At 36.4% G+C, this 21,517-nt stretch overlaps 1 protein-coding gene across 13 annotated transcripts in view; it reads left to right on the forward strand.

Annotated features, from left to right (window-relative positions):
* Positions 1 to 21,517, forward strand: part of KIAA0586 (protein TALPID3) — a 114,050-nt gene that overhangs the window by 60,020 nt on the left and 32,513 nt on the right. For 12 of the 13 annotated variants that reach the window (XM_045059977.1, XM_045059976.1, XM_045059971.1 and 9 more), the window contains 4 exons: positions 4,797 to 4,931; positions 7,409 to 7,586; positions 15,647 to 15,801; positions 17,507 to 17,615. In XM_045059977.1, coding sequence (XP_044915912.1) covers positions 4,797 to 4,931; positions 7,409 to 7,586; positions 15,647 to 15,801; positions 17,507 to 17,615 — 577 coding nt within the window. The remainder of the gene's footprint in view (positions 1 to 4,796; positions 4,932 to 7,408; positions 7,587 to 15,646; positions 15,802 to 17,506; positions 17,616 to 21,517) is intronic. The other variant, XM_045059973.1, reaches the window with a different exon arrangement.

Raw genomic sequence — 21,517 nt, forward strand, 5'->3', positions numbered from 1 at the left:
AAATTATTGCCGCCCCCCCCCATTGAATTCTGACACAAAGAGTATTTTGATACACTTGTTGCCATTGATTAGGGTTTTTCTCAAATATTTGAGTTATAAGTATAAAATTTAACAGAATATCCACGAAGGAATTTAAGATTTCTTGCACATTTCATTATCATATTTGCACATTTAATTATCATAATTGTGAGAATGAAAAGAAAACTATTAATCTCCGTGGCTCCAGTAGTTCAAAAATACACAGGTAATGTAATTATACGATGAAAATCTAGCTCAGTACAAATTGTCATATGGATATATTGCCTTTACAATATTTCAAACAGGATATTATCTGTTTAAACCAGCTTTCTTATAATATATTTGTTATTTTCCCCTAACCAGGATTATAATTCTTTGCGCTAAAAATAATTCAATTCATTGGCATAAGAAAAAGAAACTGAAATAGGACACATTGGGTGGTACCATCACTTCCTAGTTATTACACAGCACTATGGAACAAAAAATAGGCATTGAAAATATATTATTATAATTATTACAATATGTGTAATATCAATTCATATTATATGTAATATCAATTATCACATACATAAATATCATACAGAAATGATAATAGGAACTTTCTTTTGAAATACTATGATGGAATAGAAATCTTTACTTTTTATATATATTTTCAGCAATCTAAGCAAGGACAGGTAGTTGTACTCAACTCTCATCTATATTTATCTATAGCCTTTGCTAAGCATTGCTGATATTGTTGCTCTTTTTTTTTTTTAAAGTTTGATGATTTTGGACATATGTATACATCTGTAAAGCCATTACTGCAATCAAGATAATGACTATATCCTCATCCATCATTCCCCAAAGTGGCCTCATGCCCTTTTGTAATCCCTCCTCCTCATCTCCTATGAGTCCTCTCATCCACCACGTCTACCACAACTGTTGGTCTGCTTTCTGTAACTGTAGATTAGTTTGCATTTTCCAAAACAACAGAAATGGATATCTTTTTTTCCTGGTTGCTTTAACTCAGTATCATTATTTTGAGATTCATCTGTATTATAGTGTGTATCATAGTTCATTCCCTTTTTTTTTCTTTTTTCTTTTCTTTTTTGAGAGAGAGTGTGAGGTGAGAGAGGGAAGAGGGAGAAGGAATCTTAAGCAGGCTCCATGCTCAGCACAGAACCCGGCACAGGGCTCAGTCTCACCACTGTGAGATCGTGACCTGAGCCAAAATCATGAGTCGGATGCTTAGCTGATTGAACCACCCAGTCACCCCTATTGGGGTGAACTATTGTTCATTCCTTTTTATTGCTGAGTAGTAATATGTTGGATGGTTGTACCACAACTTTTCCATTTACCTGTCACTGGACATTTGGATTTATTCCAGTTTTGACTATCACAAATAAAGCAACTATAAACATCTCTGTATAAGTTTTGTATGGACATATGCTTTCATTTCTCTTGGGCAAATACCTAGGAGTGGAATGGATGGATAATGTGGTAGGTGTATGGTAAACTTTTTAAGAAAAGCTGTTTAATTTGATCTGCTAATTTTTTTTTTTTAACATTTATTTATTTTCAAAAGACAGAGAGACAGAGTGTGAGTGGGGGAGGGGCAGAGAGCGAGAGGGAGATAAAGAACAGGAAGCAGCCTCCAGGCTCTCAGCTGTCAGCACAGAGCCCAACTCGGGGCTCAAACCCACCAACAGTGAGATCATGACCTGAGCTGAAGTCAGACGGTTAACCAACTGAGCCACCCAGGTGCCCCTGACCTGCTAAAATTTTGTGTTGACTTTTTCGCATCCATGTTTTATAGGAATTACATTTTACAGGAATTTGCAAAGAGTTTTGGACTTTGCTCAAACATATAGTTAAGTTACCTAAAGACAGTTTTTACCCTTTTGAGTCTTGTTTTGAAGATTCATTGGGCAAGACCAGAGCAGTACTCACTCCCCACTTTGGAGGCAAGACCCTTCTATGCACTCCAACCAGTGCCTTAAATGTAGTTTCCCAGCCCGCCTGGTGGGAACAGCTGTTATTCCAGCCTGTGTACACACCCTGGGCACTATTAGAGCCAATCGTTTCTCATGTGTTTGTTCATCCAGCCTCATGTGGTTACCCTGCATGCATGTGCTGATCAGTATTTAGTGCTCCAAGGGCACCCTCTGCAGATCTCCAGAGTTCTCTCCCTGTGCAGCTTTCACTTTTCTGGTAGCCTGTCTTATGAACCGCCTGCTGTCTCGGCTTCCTTGGAGTTTCAGTCCTGTCTTCTCAGCTCAGGAGCCACTGAGCTCTGCCAGGGTTCTCCCGCCTGTGCTGCAGGCTGGAAACTTTCACAGACAGTAATCTGGAGCAGCCGCACGTTTCTCCTGATTTGTTTTCCATCTCTCAGGAATCACTGTCTTTTGCCACCTGATGTCCCATGTCTTGAAATGCAATTTTTCATATAATTCATCTACTTTTTAGTAGTTTCAAGGGGTTGGGTAAATCTGGAAGTAAAGTCTGGTGGCATTGTTGTCTTTCCATTTGTGTCATTATACATGACCATAATGAAAACAAAGAGATTGGTATATTTTTGAAAAGTCCTTCTATCCCTTTATAATCATAATGCTAGAAGTTCCTTTAAAGCAACCACTTGAAGTGATGTAAGGTAGAATGTGTATTAAATCACCAGGGGAACTTTTTAAAAAGTATGCCTGCTGGTTCCATCCTCTGATACGTGGATTCGGTAGGTCATGTGGGTTGTACGGTGTGCATGTTTGTGGGCAGTTAGAAGCCTAGACCTGTATATTTTGAAAAAGTTCCCAGTGTTCTCATGTGCATCCTTTGTTATATGCGACTACTCACTTCACAGATGAAGTTGAGGTTAAATGACTTGTCCATGTCACATAGCTATTTAGTGACAGATCCACAGCTCTCTCTCTCTCTGTTATTTATATAATAAATAAATATAAACAAATAAATATTTAATATTTATTCTTATATTATAAAAATTATATATATTATTATATATAATACTATAAAATACTATATATAATTATATATATGTGCAATTATATATTTATAAATATATAATACATATAATATATAACATAAGTATATAAACAAATATATCAAATAAATATTAAATATTTATAATTATTATTTAAAATATTTTAAATATTAAATAAATAAAATATATTTATTATACAATTTATTATTTATAATATAAATTATTTATTTATAAATATTTAATGTTTATTATGTATTTATAATTATATATTTATTATTATATATTATATAAATAATATAATGAGACCTTTTCATTTTAAGATGATAATTGTAAATTTTAAGTTCTAATAAGAGGCTTTCTAAATCCTAAAGCTGAAGTTACAAGGGGCTAGGTGTGTGTGGTGGGGCATTGCTCAAGTCCAACAGACAGCTTTGTGGGCTAGGTAGCATCTTCCTACTATTAAAGATACGTAATACTTAATATCTCTATAGTATAAAGATGCTTAATCTGGAAATTAATGTACCCAAGCGATAAAATTTGTTAAAAACAATTTACCTTGTACAGGGGGTAAAATAACGCATTAAGGAGAGTTTTTGTAAGATTTTAATGGAACAGTTACTTCTCTAACAGTAATTATTTATTGTAAGTAATTAAGTCCATTATGAAGAGAGTGGAAATCACTTTTATGAAATAATATGTGGGGAAGGCATAAATGAGATGTCTTTATTTTCAGAGAAGCATTAAACTGATATTTGGGTTACTTACTATGTCATTATGGCATTTTTATCCATTCTTAGAACTTTATCATGGTGCCAGAGCATGTTTAAGTTTGTTTAAAGTAAATGGTTAAACCAAACCAGGGCTAAATGAAAACACCTTTTCTTTTTCTACATTTGAAACTGAATTCTAATTTGATATTTTTGCTAAGCCTAAAATAAATGTCTACAAATTCATAATGAAGTCAAATGCAGAAGTACCATCTTGAAAAACCAAGAATAACTTGAAGTCATGTCACCAAGAGACATTTATTTATATACAGCTGGGGGATAAAGACTTATGGCAATCTAGAGTTAATAAACTTTGTTTCATTAATAGTAAAATAAGTAAAAAATACTATTGATGGAAATAAAACTCTTGTTAATAGTTGTATTTACAGAGGAATCCAGTTTCTCTGACTCTGAGGCCCACACTGCCCTTCATCTTTGGGATGGGTCATATTTGAAGCACCAGGAAGCCTAGTCTGGGTACTCCAGGGAGGGCTGCAGTACCTGCTCCCTAGCCAAGTACCAGAGATCAGCCCTTTTGGAAGGGACACTCGAAGGTCTATAGGCGCCTTAGCATATTTCTGCAGGTTTTTATTTTCGCCTGCGGTCCAGGTTGTAGTGTTAAGATGGTGCTTCGCCCCCATTACCACACTGTGGTGTTGCTTCAGGTGCTGCATAAATAGGAAGCAGGAAACTGTGAGCCAGAAACTTGATGGTCCTATATAAAACATCTGTGAATCATTTAAACTCAATCACTTGGGACAGGGGGTCCAATTTCCATGCTTATTATAATGAATCTCCAGTTTAATTGTAATCAAATGACTTTATGGTGGTGTTTCTGTTTGAGGCAAACTAGAGGGTTGTTAGTATAGTCAAATGGAAATGAGAACTAAATGAAAATAGAGTCTGCCTTCTTTCCATAATGTGCTAATAGGCCATTTTCATGATAACTACTACCACGTTTTATTAATCATAAATCAAGAAAAATACAATTGCTTGATAGAATTTCTTTGCTGTATTCATTGTCTTTATATTTCATTCAGGAAGACGATCCTCCCAGCGAAGGACAAGTGATAAGGATGCCCCATAAAAAGACTCCTACAGATGGAATTCTTTCTCTTCTTGCCAAAATGACCCAGGAGTCATTAGTTTCGCAGCAAGCAGTCTACCCTTCAGAGGTACTTATTAACCTTAGTGATTTTTTTTTTCCTCTTGGTTTGATCCTAATACAGGAAAAAAAAAAAAGCTTTTGTAACTTTGACCTGAAGTCAGAGCGCTACAATCTTACAGTTGAAAGGAATTCAGACTATCCGTTCTAACCCTCTTGTTCCCTAGTTGAAAAAAGCTGAAGCCCTTTTAAATGATTTGTGAGGATCATTCATTCTTTCTCTCTTTCTTCACCCATTTACCGAATATTTACTAGATGCCAGACACATATAGTAAATATGTGAAGGAGATAGGGCCTCTACTTTTAGTAAGGTTATAGTCATGTGGGGAGAAGAGGGATTAATGATTAATCAAAGTTGATAACTGATAAAAAATATTTAGAAAGTGTTGAATATCTCAGTGTGATAGCACTTTAGATAAAGAGATAAGTCTGGAGAACGTGGTTGAACCAGATGATCATGAAGAACCTTTTAGGCTGTGGAAAGGCTTGGGCGCTACTGTAGAGGCTATTAAGAGATTTTGGGCAAGGAGGTCATAAGCTAAGGAATATGGAGGTTTTATAATCCAGTCCTGGTGTTTGGAGGGGAAGAGGGTGAAGGAATGAATCCTGGCCAGATTTTGCCTGCAACCTTTCACCCTAGCTGGGCCTTTGTGCTCCCTGATGTTACTCTGGGTACAAGTATCTGCAGCCTGGGTTGTTGCCAAGATCAATGGTACTTAGGAGTATGAGAGCACTTTGTGAGTGGGCAAACTAAGGCTTCAGTCGGGTCATAGACTATAAGGTGTTAAATAGCTCAGCAATTACAAGCACCCTAGAAAATTGATTCACAATAGAAAAGGTACTGTTTATTGCACAATATTTTATATGGTAGTGGCAGAGTAAAATAGGCACTGTGAAATATTTCTAATTAATTTCTAGGGGAAGTATATCTTCCATCATTCTATACTTTGCCCAAGAGTCTCTAAATGTTTTATATTGCAGAATACTCCTTTTCTATTTAAATGTTGTTGAGGTAATTGATGTTGCTCAAGAAAAGTCAGATTAGGGGCCTAGAGGAGGTAGCGGTATACCAGAATTGGGGAAAATTGTAGAAAATCTTGAATGTTGAGCTAAGAAGTTAGATTTTATTTTTACAGTCAATAGAGCCATCAAAGATGTTTCAGCAGTGATTTCTTAATATATTCTAGTAAAAACACTTGGTTGAAATTAAATCCCATTTAAATGACAAACATGAGAGCTTTCAGACTTTGGAATTTTTATTCAGTTCTTGATGAGCAAACTCATAGTTAGAATATTTCTGAGTTACAAAATGTGGTAGTGATTACATATATCATTTTTAATCCAGAAAGAAAATAGAAGTCTTATTAATTCTTTCTAGTTTTTTTAAATGTTTATTTATATTTGAGAGAGAGAGAGAGAGACAGAGCACAAGTTGGGGAGGGGCAGAGAGGGAGGGAGAGAGAAAGAGAGAGAGAGAGAGAGAGAGAGAGGGAGACACAGACACAGAATCTGAAGCACGCTCCAGGCTCTGAGCTGTCAGCACAGAGCCTGACGCAGGTCTTGAACCCACAAACCACGAGATCAAGACTTGAGCCAAAGTCATACACTTAAACAACTGAGACACTCAGGCGCCCCAATTCTTTTAAGTATTTAAATTTACTTCATATATTTGATAAAGAGATGTGTTTATACTTGTATACTTTCCCAGGGAAAAAAACTTTATTAAATATGGTTGAAGTAGTCTTCTTCAACTTGTGTACTTATAAAAAATATAATTGTTTGGATAGGGGTAATGTTTCTATCATTTAAGGTATATTCTCATCATCATACTTGTTTAACTATAAATTTTTCCCTGACAAGTTCAGACAATTTTCATTCATAAAGAATGAGAGGTAAATTTTCTATCATTTTAATTTTAAGCTCTATGAACAATGTGTAATGTGTGCCAATACTTAGTATAAATAATAATTTTTTTCTTATGTGTTTTGCTACCTAATTTGGAATTTGAAAAGCAGGTAATGGTTATTTAACTTCAAAAAAACAAGATTTTGGCAACAAAGCCTATTGCTAAATGCCTGATTAAATGAATTTTTACACCTGTTTTTCCATAGTGTGTATGTGGCATAATAAGCACTTGCTAAAATACCTTCCAAGCAGTCAAGTGGCGTGGACCATTGTACTTGACAAAGATTTGTTGTTTTGACTTGATTTTATTAATTTTTTTAAGTTTATTTTTTTTTTATTTTGAGAGAGAGAGAGAGCGTGTGCATGCACACACGCAAACAGGGGAGGGGCAGAGAGAGGTAGAATCCCAAGGGGGCTCTGCACTATCAGTGCAGAGACCAATGGAGAGCTCGATCCCACAAACCATGAGATTGTGACCTGAGCCGAAATCAAGAGTGGGACCCTCAGCTGATTGAGCCACCCAGGTGCCCCTTGACTTGATTTTAACGCAGGGTTTGAAACCATTGTTTCTACCTTTTACAGGACTTGGAATACAGTGCAGGTGAACTTAGTGAAGGACAAAGGCCCAGGCTGACAGCAGCAGCAGAGAACATCCTACTGGGACATTCTGTCCCTGTGCAGCCACCTGCCACTAATGCAGAGTCATTGGATCAAAAATGTGCTCCTAACCCATTATCTCAGCAGTTTGACACAGTTACAGGTATACATCAAAATACTGCTTCTGATTGTATCATTTATTAGAATATTCACTTGAATCCCATCACACTTTTTTTGTATTGTTCTCATACTGAATGTTATATTGTTTTGTATTATAATTACACTAGTGATCTTAATCTGAATTAAGAAAATAATTATTTTAAGTGCGGGCAAATTTTTTTTATTAAAAATTATCAAAAGTGCCATTATTAAAAAATTTAGTAATGACTTTTTGTGGAATATATACCAATATTTTCCCAAATGTGATTCAGGTGTCAGTGTTAGTATTTGAGGGTGGTGCATGAGGTAATTTTGGTAGTATGCATTCACTTAAAAATTTTTAATAGTCATATATTTATTATACTACATATTAGACAAATATAATTAGAACATCAAAACTGTGACAGAACATGCCTTGTTTAGGACAGGTTAAATTAGATGATACTGTAGAAATTCACTCTTTACGTTGCATGAATTTCTGACACATTGCTCAGTGCACTCATGACTATTTTAGAACCTCACTAGCTAAACTTTCTGCTATAATATTTTGGAAATAAAAATAGAACAGAGCATACCGAACACTAGCATATTCAGTGATTAGTTATGTGTTCACCAGCAACACTGAATTAGTAAATACTGACCCATTGCTCCTAGGGGAGAATACAGGGCTAGGTTCCTGCAAGCCTCTGATCATAACATCTTTGTCAAATGACCACATCTGTGTTTTTGTGTTTCTGTTTAAATGAACTTATTATAATATATATTGTTGATGCATTAACATTGAGCTCAGGGTCCACAACACTGTAGCTCATGCCTGAACAAAGCTTATCCAATCCATGCATTTTCTAATGCCCATCACAGCTTTTGTGCACGTAGGGTATCAGATAGCTCTTTAGCAGTATGACTGGGGGCCACTTAAAACCACAAATCACCAACAAAAAAAATGCACAAAAATCTGAACAGAGCATACACAGACAGCAAAAATAAAAAACCAAAAAAACAAACAAAAAAACCAACTTGTTTACAGTATAAGAGCTGAAATAAAGCAGAGCATCACCTTGTTCAACCTCAGCAGGTGAAGTGTATATTGGGTGATGCAAAAGTTTTTTACTGGTCTACACATATCTGTGAGTGACCACAAAAGCACTGTGACTATTGATTTTGGGGTTCCAAATAAATTTTATTGGGTAGATGAATTTGCAAATGTGCAATCATCAGATTACTGAAGATCAAATATATTCTCATTTACTGGTTCTTCCATGCCCACTGCTGCATTCTCTTAAGTGAAAAGGACTTCTAGAGGTATGCAGATTTCTCTGTAAATCAGAAAAGGAAATGCATGAAGACAGAAAAACATTGTTGTAGGGTATTTAAAACCTGCATTTTATATTGAGTGAACACCTTTTGTCATTCAGAGTTGAGAGATATTCAAGACTAAGTTTTCCAGGAGAATAAATTGTAAGTAAGTAAGTAAGTAAGATTGGAGTTATATCTCATTTTGTGCACATAGTGAGAGCATTAAATGTTTTACATTCTCTTAAATTAGTAGGATCTAAAGTGGCATAGGAGCACCTGGGTGACTTACTTGGTTAAGCATCTGACTTTGTCTCAGGTCATGATCTCATGGTTCATGAGTTCAAGCTCCACGTCAGGCTCTGTGCTGACAGCTCAGAGCCTGTAGCCTGCTTCAGATTCTGTGTCTCCCTTTCTCTCAGCCCCTCTCCTACTCATGCTCTCTGTCTCTCTCTCTCGAAAACAAACAGTAAAAATTTTTTTAATGGCATAAAATGTGACTTTTTAAAGTTTTAATTTAAATTCCAGTTACTTAACATACAATGTAATATTAGTTTCAGGTGTACAATATAGTGATTCAATACTTCCATACAACACCTAGTGCTCATCACAAGTGCACTCCTTAATCACCATCACCTGTTTCACCTATTACCCACCCACCTCCCCTCTGGTAACCATCACTTTGTTCTCTATAAGTAGGAGTCTGTTTCTTTTTCTGAAAAAGAGTTTGCCTCTATTTTTCTTTCCCCCTTTGCTTGCTATATTTGTATCCAGCTAGCTGTGCAGATTGCAGTTAAACAGAATTGACACTAGGTGGCTCTCACAGATCTCTTGAGAGCTGTTAGGTACTTGAGAACAACTAGGTACTTGTTAAATTATTATAGAATAAAATACATGAGGATATATCCTATTGGATATGTCCCTCCTAATACATCTGGTAGCACCTAGCATATTACGTACAGTAAAGTATATTTATAATAGTAGGTACACTGTAGATATTTGCTTAATAGGAAAAAATAGTAAGTAATGTGGCTTAACATTAAGATTGAGCATATAAATGAGGCAATATGGCAGAGTGTGGCTAAGAATTTGGGCTTTTGGAGTTTCAGATATCAGTTTGAATTCCAACTTTGTGTATTTTGGGACAAGTAACTTAATATCTCCAAGCCCAAGTTTCTTCATCTATCAAGTGAGGATAATATTAGTATATTAGTTATCTATTGCTGTATAACAAATCACCCCCAAACTTAGCAGCAGAAGACAGCAAGCATTTATTATCTCACGTATTTCTGAAAGTCATGAATCTGGGAGTGTCTTAGCTGGGTAATTCTCAGGATCTCCTGTGAGGTTGCAGTCAAGCTGTTTTCTGGGGCTGAGGCTTCCACAAGGGTTGGAGGATCTCTTTTTCAGGCTCATTCACATGGCTTCATTTCCTCACCACATGAACCTTTGTATAGAGCTGCCTATGACATTGCAGCTGGCTTCTCCCAAAGCAGATGATCTGAGAGAAAGTAAGCAATCAAAATGTAACCCACAGTGTCTTTTATAACCTAATCTCAAAAGTGACATGCCATCGTTTCTACCACATCCTATCAATAACACAGACCAATCCTGGAATAATATAGTAGGGGAGGACAGAAACTTATGAATACCAGGAGAGAGGATTCAGGGGGCCATCTTGGAGGCTGGTTACCACAAATAGTATCCACCCCTTAAGGTTATTAGGGGTAGTAAATGACAACACATATAAAGTAGTCACCACAGTGACTAATTCGTAAGTGTTGTTTTCTTTAATAATTCTTGGAGTATGTAAATATACCTTCTTACATGTACTTCATAGAAACAAACTATCCACAGTTGCCTAAAAGGACTATGCCCCATTGAGAACTAACTTGTTCCTCTTGTTTCAAGTATTTTGCTACGTAATGGTTACTAGAGAAGAATGTCATTATTTCTGTTGGCGGCTAATCTCATGCCTTTTATATTGTTGTTTTTTTGGTTTTTTGGTTTTTTTTTTTTTAGTGTTTAATTATTATTTTTTTTTTTAATTTTTTTTTCAACGTTTATTTATTTTTTGGGGACAGAGAGAGACAGAGCATGAACGGGGGAGGGGCAGAGAGAGAGGGAGACACAGAATCAGAAACAGGCTCCAGGCTCCGAGCCATCAGCCCAGAGCCCGTGAGCCCGACGCGGGGCTCGAACTCACGGACCGCGAGATCGTGACCTGGCTGAAGTCGGACGCTTAACCGACTGCGCCACCCAGGCGCCCCTAGTGTTTAATTATTTTTGAAGGAGAGAGAGAGACAGAATGTGAGTGGGGAAGGGGCAGAAAGAGAGGGAGGCACAGAATCCAAAGCAGGCTCCAGGCTCTGAGCTGTCAGCACAGAGCCTGATGTGAGGCTCAAACCCATGAGCCATGAGATCATGACCAGAGCCGAAGTTGAATGCTTAACCTAATGAGCCACCCAGGTGCCCTATACTGATTTTTTAAATAACTTTACCTACAGAGGCTCATCTATTCTTACTTTGCTCTCCCTACCTCTGCACCTTTTTCAGAAATTGTCCTATTTGCATCCTCTATCCCCCATCACTCTTCCTAATCCTGAGGTTCTCAGTTTGGGTTGAGTAACAAAAGATGCAAAATTAGCTTTGAGGAAGTGTCTTAAAGTGCCTAGGGGCACCTGGGTGGCTCAGTCAGTTAAGCATCCAACTTCAGCTCGGGTCATGATCTCACGGTTTGTGGGTTCGATTCCCACGAAGGGCTCTGTGCTGACAGCTCAGGGCCTGGAGCCTGCTTTGGATTCTGTGTCTCCCGTTCTCTCTGCCCTTACCCTGTTCATGCTGTGTCTCTCTCTGTCTCTCAGAAATAAACATTAAAAAAATTAAAAAAAAAAACAACCCCTAAAATGTAAACTGATATTTTTAAACAACTTGTGAGGACTCTGAGATACACTACTAATCGTAGCTCTCATTTACTCAGAAAGCTTGTATTGAATACCTACTATGTATCTGGTACTATATTATGTACAATGGTAGACACTTGGTACAGTGTTAGACACTTGAGATACAGAAATGATGGATATCTGCTCTCAAGGAAGTTTACAAACTAGTGTAAGAGAAATACAAGAAAGGTTATACAGTAATACTGTGTGGTTAGTACAACAACATAAACAGCTGTGGAGTGCAGGGGAGGACTCTACCCACAGGAGAGGCCTCAGAGACATTTTCCCACAAGACCTGATGTGAAATCAAATCTTAATGGTGGAGTATAATAAGCATATTCCAGTTTGTTCATTTACTCATTCATTCAGAAAATAGTTTTTGAGTGCTTGCTATGCTCTATGCACATTCTAGAAGCTAGGAATATAAAACCCAGTAAGGCCTTGTCCATAATGATTTTTTTCCTCTGGTAGAAGTAATAGATGAGAGGGCACAAACATGCAATAAATTATCATAGTTACCTTGAAGAAGTTCATGTAGGATGGGATATAGGTCACTTGTACCTGGAGAGGGCAATCACAAAAAGACTTCAAACATCAGAGGAGGCTTACTTGAAATGGATTCTCAAAGATGAATAGATGTTTGCCATGTAGTAAATGAGGAGGGAACTTCCAGGCAGAATATGCAATGAGACAAGAGGAAAAAATAAAAATAAAAGTAAAAAATAAAAAAATAGCAAGACTTAAGGAAATATAAGTACTTTATTAATGAGCTAGAGTTTAGGAAGCAGTGAGATTGGAGTAGTGAGCAGAAAGTAGATCCTAAAAAATCTTAGATAATACATGAAGTAGTTTTTGGATTCACTCTAAAATGATATGGATCCATTTGTGCACAAAATTCCAATCTTACTTTATATTTATTCCCATGGAAAATTTAGTCTTGAATTTCTATCACTTCTGAATGTTTTTTGATATTCACAGATCCATAAGGATTATAAGTAAATGACTGATATCATCATCATTGCCTTTTATTTAGCAAGATCATCTCAGGTGCAGTGTGATGAATAGAGGAGAGTATTAAGATTGGAGGCAAGGAGGCTGACTGGACAGCTGTTGCAGTAAAGCTGGTGAAACACTACTTAACAGTGAGGAAATGTAAAAAGGGAGATTTGAGAGACAGTTAAGGAGGGGAATGGACAAGATTTGTTTGAATATGAGAAGTGCAAAAGAAAGGATCTAAGACATTTCCAGGTTGCTGGCTAGAATGGTTGGGTAGCTGGGAATTTCCATTCACTAAGAGCAAGGAATATGGAGAAAGGATAGAATTATGAGGACATAAGGATGAGTGGGGTTTTCAGCATTAGAATTAATTTCAGATGCCTTTAGGCATCCATTCCCTACAAATGGAAAAACCTATTAGACATGACAAACCCAAAGCTGCTGCTGGGCACTGGCAATTTTGGGTGGACTTAGTCTTCTCTGAAAGTTGAAGTTTCTAAGTCTGAGGTTGCCTTTGCTTAGCAGTAAGATTCTAGTCGAGTAAAATTAGGGATTTCAAGTTATGATAAATTTTTTTTTTAATTTTTTTTCAATGTTTTTATTTATTTTTGGGACAGAGAGAGACAGAGCATGAACGGGGGAGGGGCAGAGAGAGAGGGAGACACAGAATCGGAAACAGGCTCCAGGCTCCGAGCCATCAGCCCAGAGCCTGACGCGGGGATCGAACTCACGGACCGCGAGATCGTGACCTGGCTGAAGTCGGACGCTTAACCGACTGCGCCACCCAGGCACCCCTGATAAATTTTTTTTAATGTTTATTTTTGACAGAGAGAGAGAGCGAGAGAGAGAGAGAGAGAGAGACAGGGCATGAGCGGGGGAGGGGCAGAGAGAGAGAGGGAGACACAGAATCCAAAGCAGGCTCCAGGCTCTGAGCTGTCAGCACAGAGCCTGACACGGAGCTCGAACACAGACTGCGCCATCATGACCTGAGCCGAAGTCGGACGCTCAGCCGACTGAGCCACCCAGGTGCCCCAACTTATGATAAATTTGATGTGAGTGACATGATAGTTACAAGGGGTTAAGTTACTTTATACAGACGAAGCACTCATACTCCATGAGCATACTTTGTAGAAGTGACACCATCGCGTTGTTGAGCAAATTCAGCATTGTTATGATGGCTGTCATGGTGACCCGTTATCACTGGGTTAGATGCCTGTCGTATGTGCTCTCTGTAGCCTGCCTAAAGTTGCTTTTGTCACACTGATCTGTAATCTCACTTGAGGGTTCACTGTCCCATTCCTGTTGTCTAGCAGAGTGTGTACCACCTAGGACATAGCCAGTGAATATATGTTAAATGATAGGGTGTTACAGGAGTTGAAAGCTGTTAGGCACTTTGAATGCTTTGGAAGAGATGTTTGATTATATACCTTCTGAGTTTTTACATTTAGGTCTTTTATCAAAGTTTACCTTGTGTCTTTTTAATTACTTTTTCTTTATACCCATACATTAACCATGTATAATTTTACATAAAACAAAATGTGATTATGTCATACATTAGTTTCCATCCACCTCTCATCCTCATGTTTTCTCCTGTCCCATATGCCTTACCCCAGCTAACTCTTGTTAAGATTCTCATGTGTAATCTTCCTCTTTTTATCCATAGACACACTCACATGTTTAACATTCATGATGGATATATACGATGTATGTGTACACTGTTATTTTACAAGTTAAGATAGAATGCCCACTTGCCTGCATTTGTTTTTACACTATAAGTCCTGTGGAAATTACAAGTCTCTGGCTGCCTGTGGGCTTCTTTTCATGTTTGTTGGCCATTTGGATTTGTTCTCTGTGAATTGCCTACTTAAATTCTTTCCCCATCTATTAGGTTCTAAATTTTTCTTTTAACTTTGTAAGAGCTATTTCTATATTTTTGATGTTTTTTAACATCTGTACTGCAAATATCTTTTTCTAAATTTGTACTGACATTATTTATGGTCTTTCTTTGCCATATAGCTAAAAAAAATTTTATGTAGTTATTTCTATATGTATATGTTAAGATGTTTATTTATTTTGAGAGAGAGAGAAACCATGAGCAGGGGAGGGGCATAGAGAGAGGCAGAGAGAGAATCCCAAGCAGGCTTCACGCTCAGTGCAGACCCTGATTGTGGGGCTCGATTCCACAGCCATGAGGCCTTGACCTGAGCTGAAATCAGGAGTCGGACACTCAACTGATTGAGCCACCCAGGTGTCCCTAGTTATTTTTATCTTTTATACTTTCTGTGTTTTTATGGTCTCTTCTTTTTTTTTTTTTTTTCTTCAACATTTATTTATTTTTGGGACAGAGAGAGACAGAGCATGAACGGGGGAGGGGCAGAGAGAGAGGGGGACACAGAATCGGAAACAGGCTCCAGGCTCTGAGCCATCAGCCCAGAGCCTGACGCGGGGCTCGAACTCACGGGCCGCGAGATCGTGACCTGGCTGAAGTCGGACGCTTAACCGACTGCGCCACCCAGGCACCCCAATGGTCTCTTCTAACACAAGTTTATACCTATAGTCTCCTAGATTCTCTTGCGAGATTTTCATTATTTAGTACATATTTATATTTATTTTTTGTTTACTTATTTATTTTTGAGAGAGACAGAGTATGTGCATGCACGTGTGATGGGGGGAGGGGCAGAGAGAGAGGGAGACAGAGAGTCCCAGGTAGGCTCTACACTGTCAGTACAGAGCCCAATGTGGGGCTTGCACTCATGAACTGTGAGATCATGACCTGAGCAGAAATCAAATTAAACAATTTATTTTAACTTTTTGTTTATATATTTGACAACAGGTGGTGTTTATGAAGATTCATGTGCTAGTCATGGTCCAATGAGTTTGGGAGAATTGGAGTTGCAGCCAAATTCTAACCTTGCTCTTCCCACAACACTTTTGACAGTGCAAGAAAATGATGTTCAGTTATCAGGAGCAGTTGAAGATAATCATCAGGTAATAATCCTTGTACTTTACTTAAAATGAGAATGGTAATAATATTGGCTTAGCATGATGCACTGCCAAGAGATTAGTCTTTGGAGTCAGTTTCAATCCATGCTTCCTTTATTTGTTAATTCAAGCCTGGATACAACTCTTAGCTCATCTGGACCCTAGCTATGACCTTGAATACATAGCATTTTTCTAACCCTTAGTTTTAGAGATTAAAAATAGCATATATATATATATATATACATATATATATATATATGTATATATATATACATACACACATATACATATATATAATGCTGGTTAGGTAGCTATTATTGACACTTTGTGTCATCATGAAATATCTAGCTCATTAATTTGCATATAGCAGGTACTCAAGAAAAATTTATTATATTAAATTTTGCAAAAGCTGTTACATAAGCAATTTCATGGTGAGTTAGGCCAATGGCCCATGTAATCTTCTGTACTGAAAAAATAGGTTAATTACTCTCCAGCATGTAAAGAAATGTTCACGTTATTAAAAACAGTTTTGTATCTGTGTAATGGCAATGGATTTCTCACTGTAGATTAGTTTATTCAATTCACTATGTATTTCATGATATTGCATAGCATTGCATGGGGTTGGTATTGCTGGTTGCAACCTCAGGAGTTTCCTGGGTGAAGTTTAAAACTGGCCCCTATTCATGGAGAGCAAGGAGAGACCGAATAAAGACACATACCACTCCAGATTGGCAGATGGCAGGTTTAAATAAGCAAGGGGACTTACTTACCAGACCTGTCTCGGGCACTTGTGAGACCGGTAGATCTCTGCACCCAGCCACCAGAATCTTAAAAGTTTATATAGAAGCCTTAATTGGGTTCAGTCAGGTATTCAGTCCAGACGGTGTCATAACACCTTCCCCTCTCAAGGCTATGTCCTTTAATGACTGCCAGTATGGAAATAGTAGGTGGGACGCATATTCCAAGGACAGGACCAGAGTAAGGAGCTTCCAATTGCCTGGGTTCAGCTTGTGGGTCAACTCGTGGCTGATAAGAATCAAGAGGTATCTTTTTAAAGTCCTGTCAAAGTATATCTGATAGCTTTTTTCAGGCACTCATTCATAATTAGGACCATAAAATAGTAAAAGGAAGAAATAAAATGGCTTTCACAGTTTGTGATGTGTGGTTGTGAAAGAATTTGTGACTATTGTAAATTTCAAATTTGGTTAGGTTATAGGTACTAGGAAGAGAGATGATGGGGCTTGTGGTGGAGTGCACATTTCTTGAATGTCAAAGGAGGATAACAGTACTCATGCTTGTGAGAATTAAGTGATGTTACTATATAGAAAAGCTCTTTGAAAATTGCAGTGCATTATGCAGATTTTCATTTTATGTAAAAATGGTTATATGGGAGAGCTTAACAACCACATTAAGTTTTTATCCTGTCTAAATCCATCATATGTATATATCTAGAATAGTTTGATTTATAAGGAGCTTTGAATTATGAAGTGATTTGAATATTTGAAATCTGTATATATTATCCAAATCTTTTGAAAGATTTTATTTCCAATGTCTTTTCTCTAGTAATATGTACTCTATCACCCATTTAGCATTAGAGGACATGTATAATATTCAAATTTTATATAAGAAACAACTAAATAGTTTAATTGCTCAAAACTTTTTAAAGTAACTTAAAAAACAATGTTATGACTTCACGTCTTAAATTCTTTAGTACCAACAAAAGCATGACCAAGATGCGAAACAAGTTGAACACAAGCCTGCACAAAGTCGTTTAATACGTGTAAGAAGTAAATCTGATATTTCACTTTCACAGCAACAAGGTAAGATTCATTTTCTTGTAATATAATAGTTTGATGCTTGCCCTGATATTGAACAAGTATATGATGAAAATTCTTTATTTTTGTCTACATCACATTCTTGTCTGTAAGTTTTCTGTTTTTTCTTAGTCCATTGGGATAAAGAATCTCGTATCATATTTGACTGTATATTTGTTCTTTGTACCAATAAACTCCATTTCTAATGAATTTAAAAACTCTTAGGTAGTGTTTTTCCTTTAATCTTATCTTTTGGTTCTTATGCAGTTGATTGCCTTTTTATCTGTTTATAGGTCTGTATCTGTGTCAGAGTTGTCTATTTTAAATTATGTGAAAAAGGCAGGGGCTGTGGCTGTAAAGGTGCTTCTTTGTAAAGGCTATTCAGTGTTGTGGGTGATGCTGACCAATAAACACAACTTAAAAAAAACAAAGGATTCTCACACTGAATGCACATTATGTAAATGACCAGTTGTGTGGTTGAACTTCAATTCTATAGTCAGCATCATAGCATTTTGATGTTCCTTTATGTTTCTGAAAGACTGTTGGCTTTCTGCTTTATTTACCTTCTTGCTTCTTAGTCACTTAAATTTAATATAACCTAAACTCTGAAATTTGGCAGTAGAAATTAAGATATTTTCTGTTTTAAAACTTTATTTCCACAATCCAGGAAGAAGTATTAGGAATGTTTTAAGCAGTAGAACATTTTTCTTTGCTTTTATGCTTGTGTTTTTTTTTTAATCTCATTTACTGAATGCCAGTATAATTGCAAATGTAACTATACATTTAGTGTTACAGGAAAGACCCAAAACAAGGACATACTCAAGATATTTATTAAAATTATGCTATATGAGGTTTAGATTTTTACTTTTGTTTTTTGTTCCTCTCTTGCGCCCACCTCTCAGAACTTTGCCTTCCTGACCACCTTTTAACCTGACCATGGTACAATAATGTGAATATTGTATTTTAGAATCCCATGGAAACTTGGCTGTAAAACTCTTCTTATAGTATTTAAAAATTAATCAAAACAGTATATAGATAGGAACAAATGAATGTTTCTAAGATAATGGCAGGACTGACTTGATGCCCTTCTACTGTTACCATTCACGGTCAAAGACTATATATTTAAGTTAGGTTTAAAAAAATTGTAATGTCTTAAAATTATTAGTAAATTTTGTCTCCTTGGGAGATATTGTATGTGATAAAATGATCATTTTTCTCAGGTGATGGGAAAATTTGGTAAGATTTTAAAGTTAAGTGTCTCTCTTCAGGAAAATGACATTCAGTTTCACACATACATGAATGACCACAAGATGGCAATAAATTCTTGTTGGCTTACAACAAAATGTCATGAAGTACAATGTTGTTAAATAGTGTCTAATTAACATTTAATAAGTCAATAAAAATTGTATGAATAAAAGAAACCGAGGTGTTAGCTGGTTAAAGCAAGTTTTATTTAGAAGAGTTTAGAATGGTTAGATTTAATATATATAATTTTTTTTCATTTAATTTTATATGTAATACAGAAGTTAGAAGATCAGACCTATATCAGCTTTGACTGAGACAAATAAATACCCAGTGAGCTATAAATAGAACATTTGAAAATAGAAGCCAAGTGTTTCACTCTATAACTGATACAGATCTCCATATTGAATACTTTTTTAATGAATGTGATTGCCTTGGCAAATATAGTCAGTTATGACTTTTTTTTTCCCATAAATTTTGTGGGTTTTATTTTTTCTCTGATGAAACTCTAAGACATTGCCAAATGTTTCAGAGAATAGGAGAGTCACAATGCCAAAATAATCCTCTAGGGCTCTCAGGACTTTGGGTGACCTTGAAGGAATTCAATCCTATCTCTCATACAGGCCTTGAAGATAATGAAGGAAATTCACCTTATCACAAGGGAATCAAAACCACATCTTTTCTGGCAGCTAAATGCTTCTAAGAATACTTGAACCCCAAATTATGACTGTTTTGGGGAGAAGTATCCTATATTTCACTTTGAAATGTGTACTAGTTTAATATGTGTATATAAAGAATCAAGTAGCTTCACTAGCAGTAGCAGCTGTTTCAGTGATCATTACAAATTGACTGAAGATTTGGTAGGACATGAGTTCCAGCACTATGCTTCCGAGAAGTCTGTAAAATCCTTGTTTCTGCTCCCCCTTGATTATAACTTTCAGCTTTTAATATAAAAAGAAATTGAATTGATCTGACAGATGGTTATCTTTGGAATCTAAGAGTGAAATTCTTTCATTTGGTATTGAATTCATTGGTTGTATTTTTGTCCACAGGATACCATTTTCTGATTCTAAGTCCTGATTAATGGGTTTATAGTGAACATAACAATTTAAGTGATTTCAGTGAGTCATTTAATTTTTTTTCCTTTCTACTATGCAAGTTAACTTTTACTGCTTCTTTTTCTGGGCAAGTTGACTTTCTTCCATATAAATAAGAGACTGGTTTTAAATCTGCTTGTTTGTTATAAACCCAAGAACAGTTAAATTCTATTAAGTAATGTATTAAAATAGTTCACTTTATTTTTTTATTTTTTACATTCTATCAGTATCTTTTTTTTAAATTTGAGTATAGTTGACACACAATGTTACACTAGTTTTCTGGGTACAATATAGTGATTTGACAAGTTTATACATTATGCTGTGCTCACCACAAGGGTAGCTACCATCTGTCATCACATGACAGACACTATTACAACATCACCGACTATATTCCTTATGCTGTGCTTTTTATTCCCGTGACTTATTCATTCCATAACTAGAAGCCTGATTCTCCCACTCCCCCCTATTAACTGTTTTGCCCGTCTCCCCACCCCCCCCCGACCCTTCCTTCTAGCAACCATCAGTTTATTCTCTATATTTGTAGGTCTGATTCTGCTTATTCACTTGTTTTATTTTTTTAGATTACACAGAAGAGTGAAATCATACATATTTGTCTTTCTCAGTCTGACTTCCTTCACTTAGCATAATACCCTCCGGGTCCATCCTTGTTGTTTCAGATAGCACAATCTTACCATTTTTTTATTGCTATGTAATATTCCTGCGTATGTGTGTGTGTGTGTGAGAGAGAGAGAGAGAGAGAGAGAGAGAGAGAGAGAGAGAGATCTTTCTTATCCATTTGTCAATGGGGACTTACATTGCTTCTGTGTCTTGGCTGTTATAAATAAGCTGCAATAAACATAGAGGTGCAAATATCTTTTTGAATTTGTATTTTTGTTTTATTTGGATAAGTATCCAGTAGTGGAATTGTTGGATCACATGATATTTCTATTTTTAATTTTTTGAGGACCTCATATTTTCCACAGTGGCTATACCAATATCCATTCCCACCAACAGTGTACCTTTTTCTCTACATCCTTGCCAACACTTGTTATTTCTTGTCCTTTTTTATTTTAGTCATTCTGACAAGTGTGAGGTAATATCTCATTGTGGCTTTGATCTGCATTTCTCTGATGATTAGGGATGTTGAGCATCTTTACATGTTTCTGTTGGCCACTTGTCTTTTTTAGAAAAATGTTTATTTAAATCCTCTGCCTATTTTTAAATCAGATTGGTTTTTATTGTTGAGGTATATAAGTTCTTTCTTTATTTTGGATATTACCCCTTATTGGATATATCATTTGTAAATATCTTCTCCCATTTAGTAGGTCACCTTTTTGTTTTTGTTGACGGTTTCCTTCACTGTGCAAAAGCATTTTATTTTGTGAAGATACAAAAAATACAGATGCAAAGGAGTACATGCATCCCAAAGTTTATAGCAGGATTATCAACAATAGCCAAAATATGGAGAGAGCCCAAATGTCCATCAACTGATGAATGGATAAAGAAGATGTGGTATATATATATTATTCAGCTATCAAAAAGAATGAAATCTTGCCAATTGCAACAACG

The sequence above is a fragment of the Felis catus genome, chromosome B3 (genome assembly GCF_018350175.1).
Source record: "Felis catus isolate Fca126 chromosome B3, F.catus_Fca126_mat1.0, whole genome shotgun sequence".
NCBI lineage: Eukaryota > Metazoa > Chordata > Mammalia > Carnivora > Felidae > Felis > Felis catus.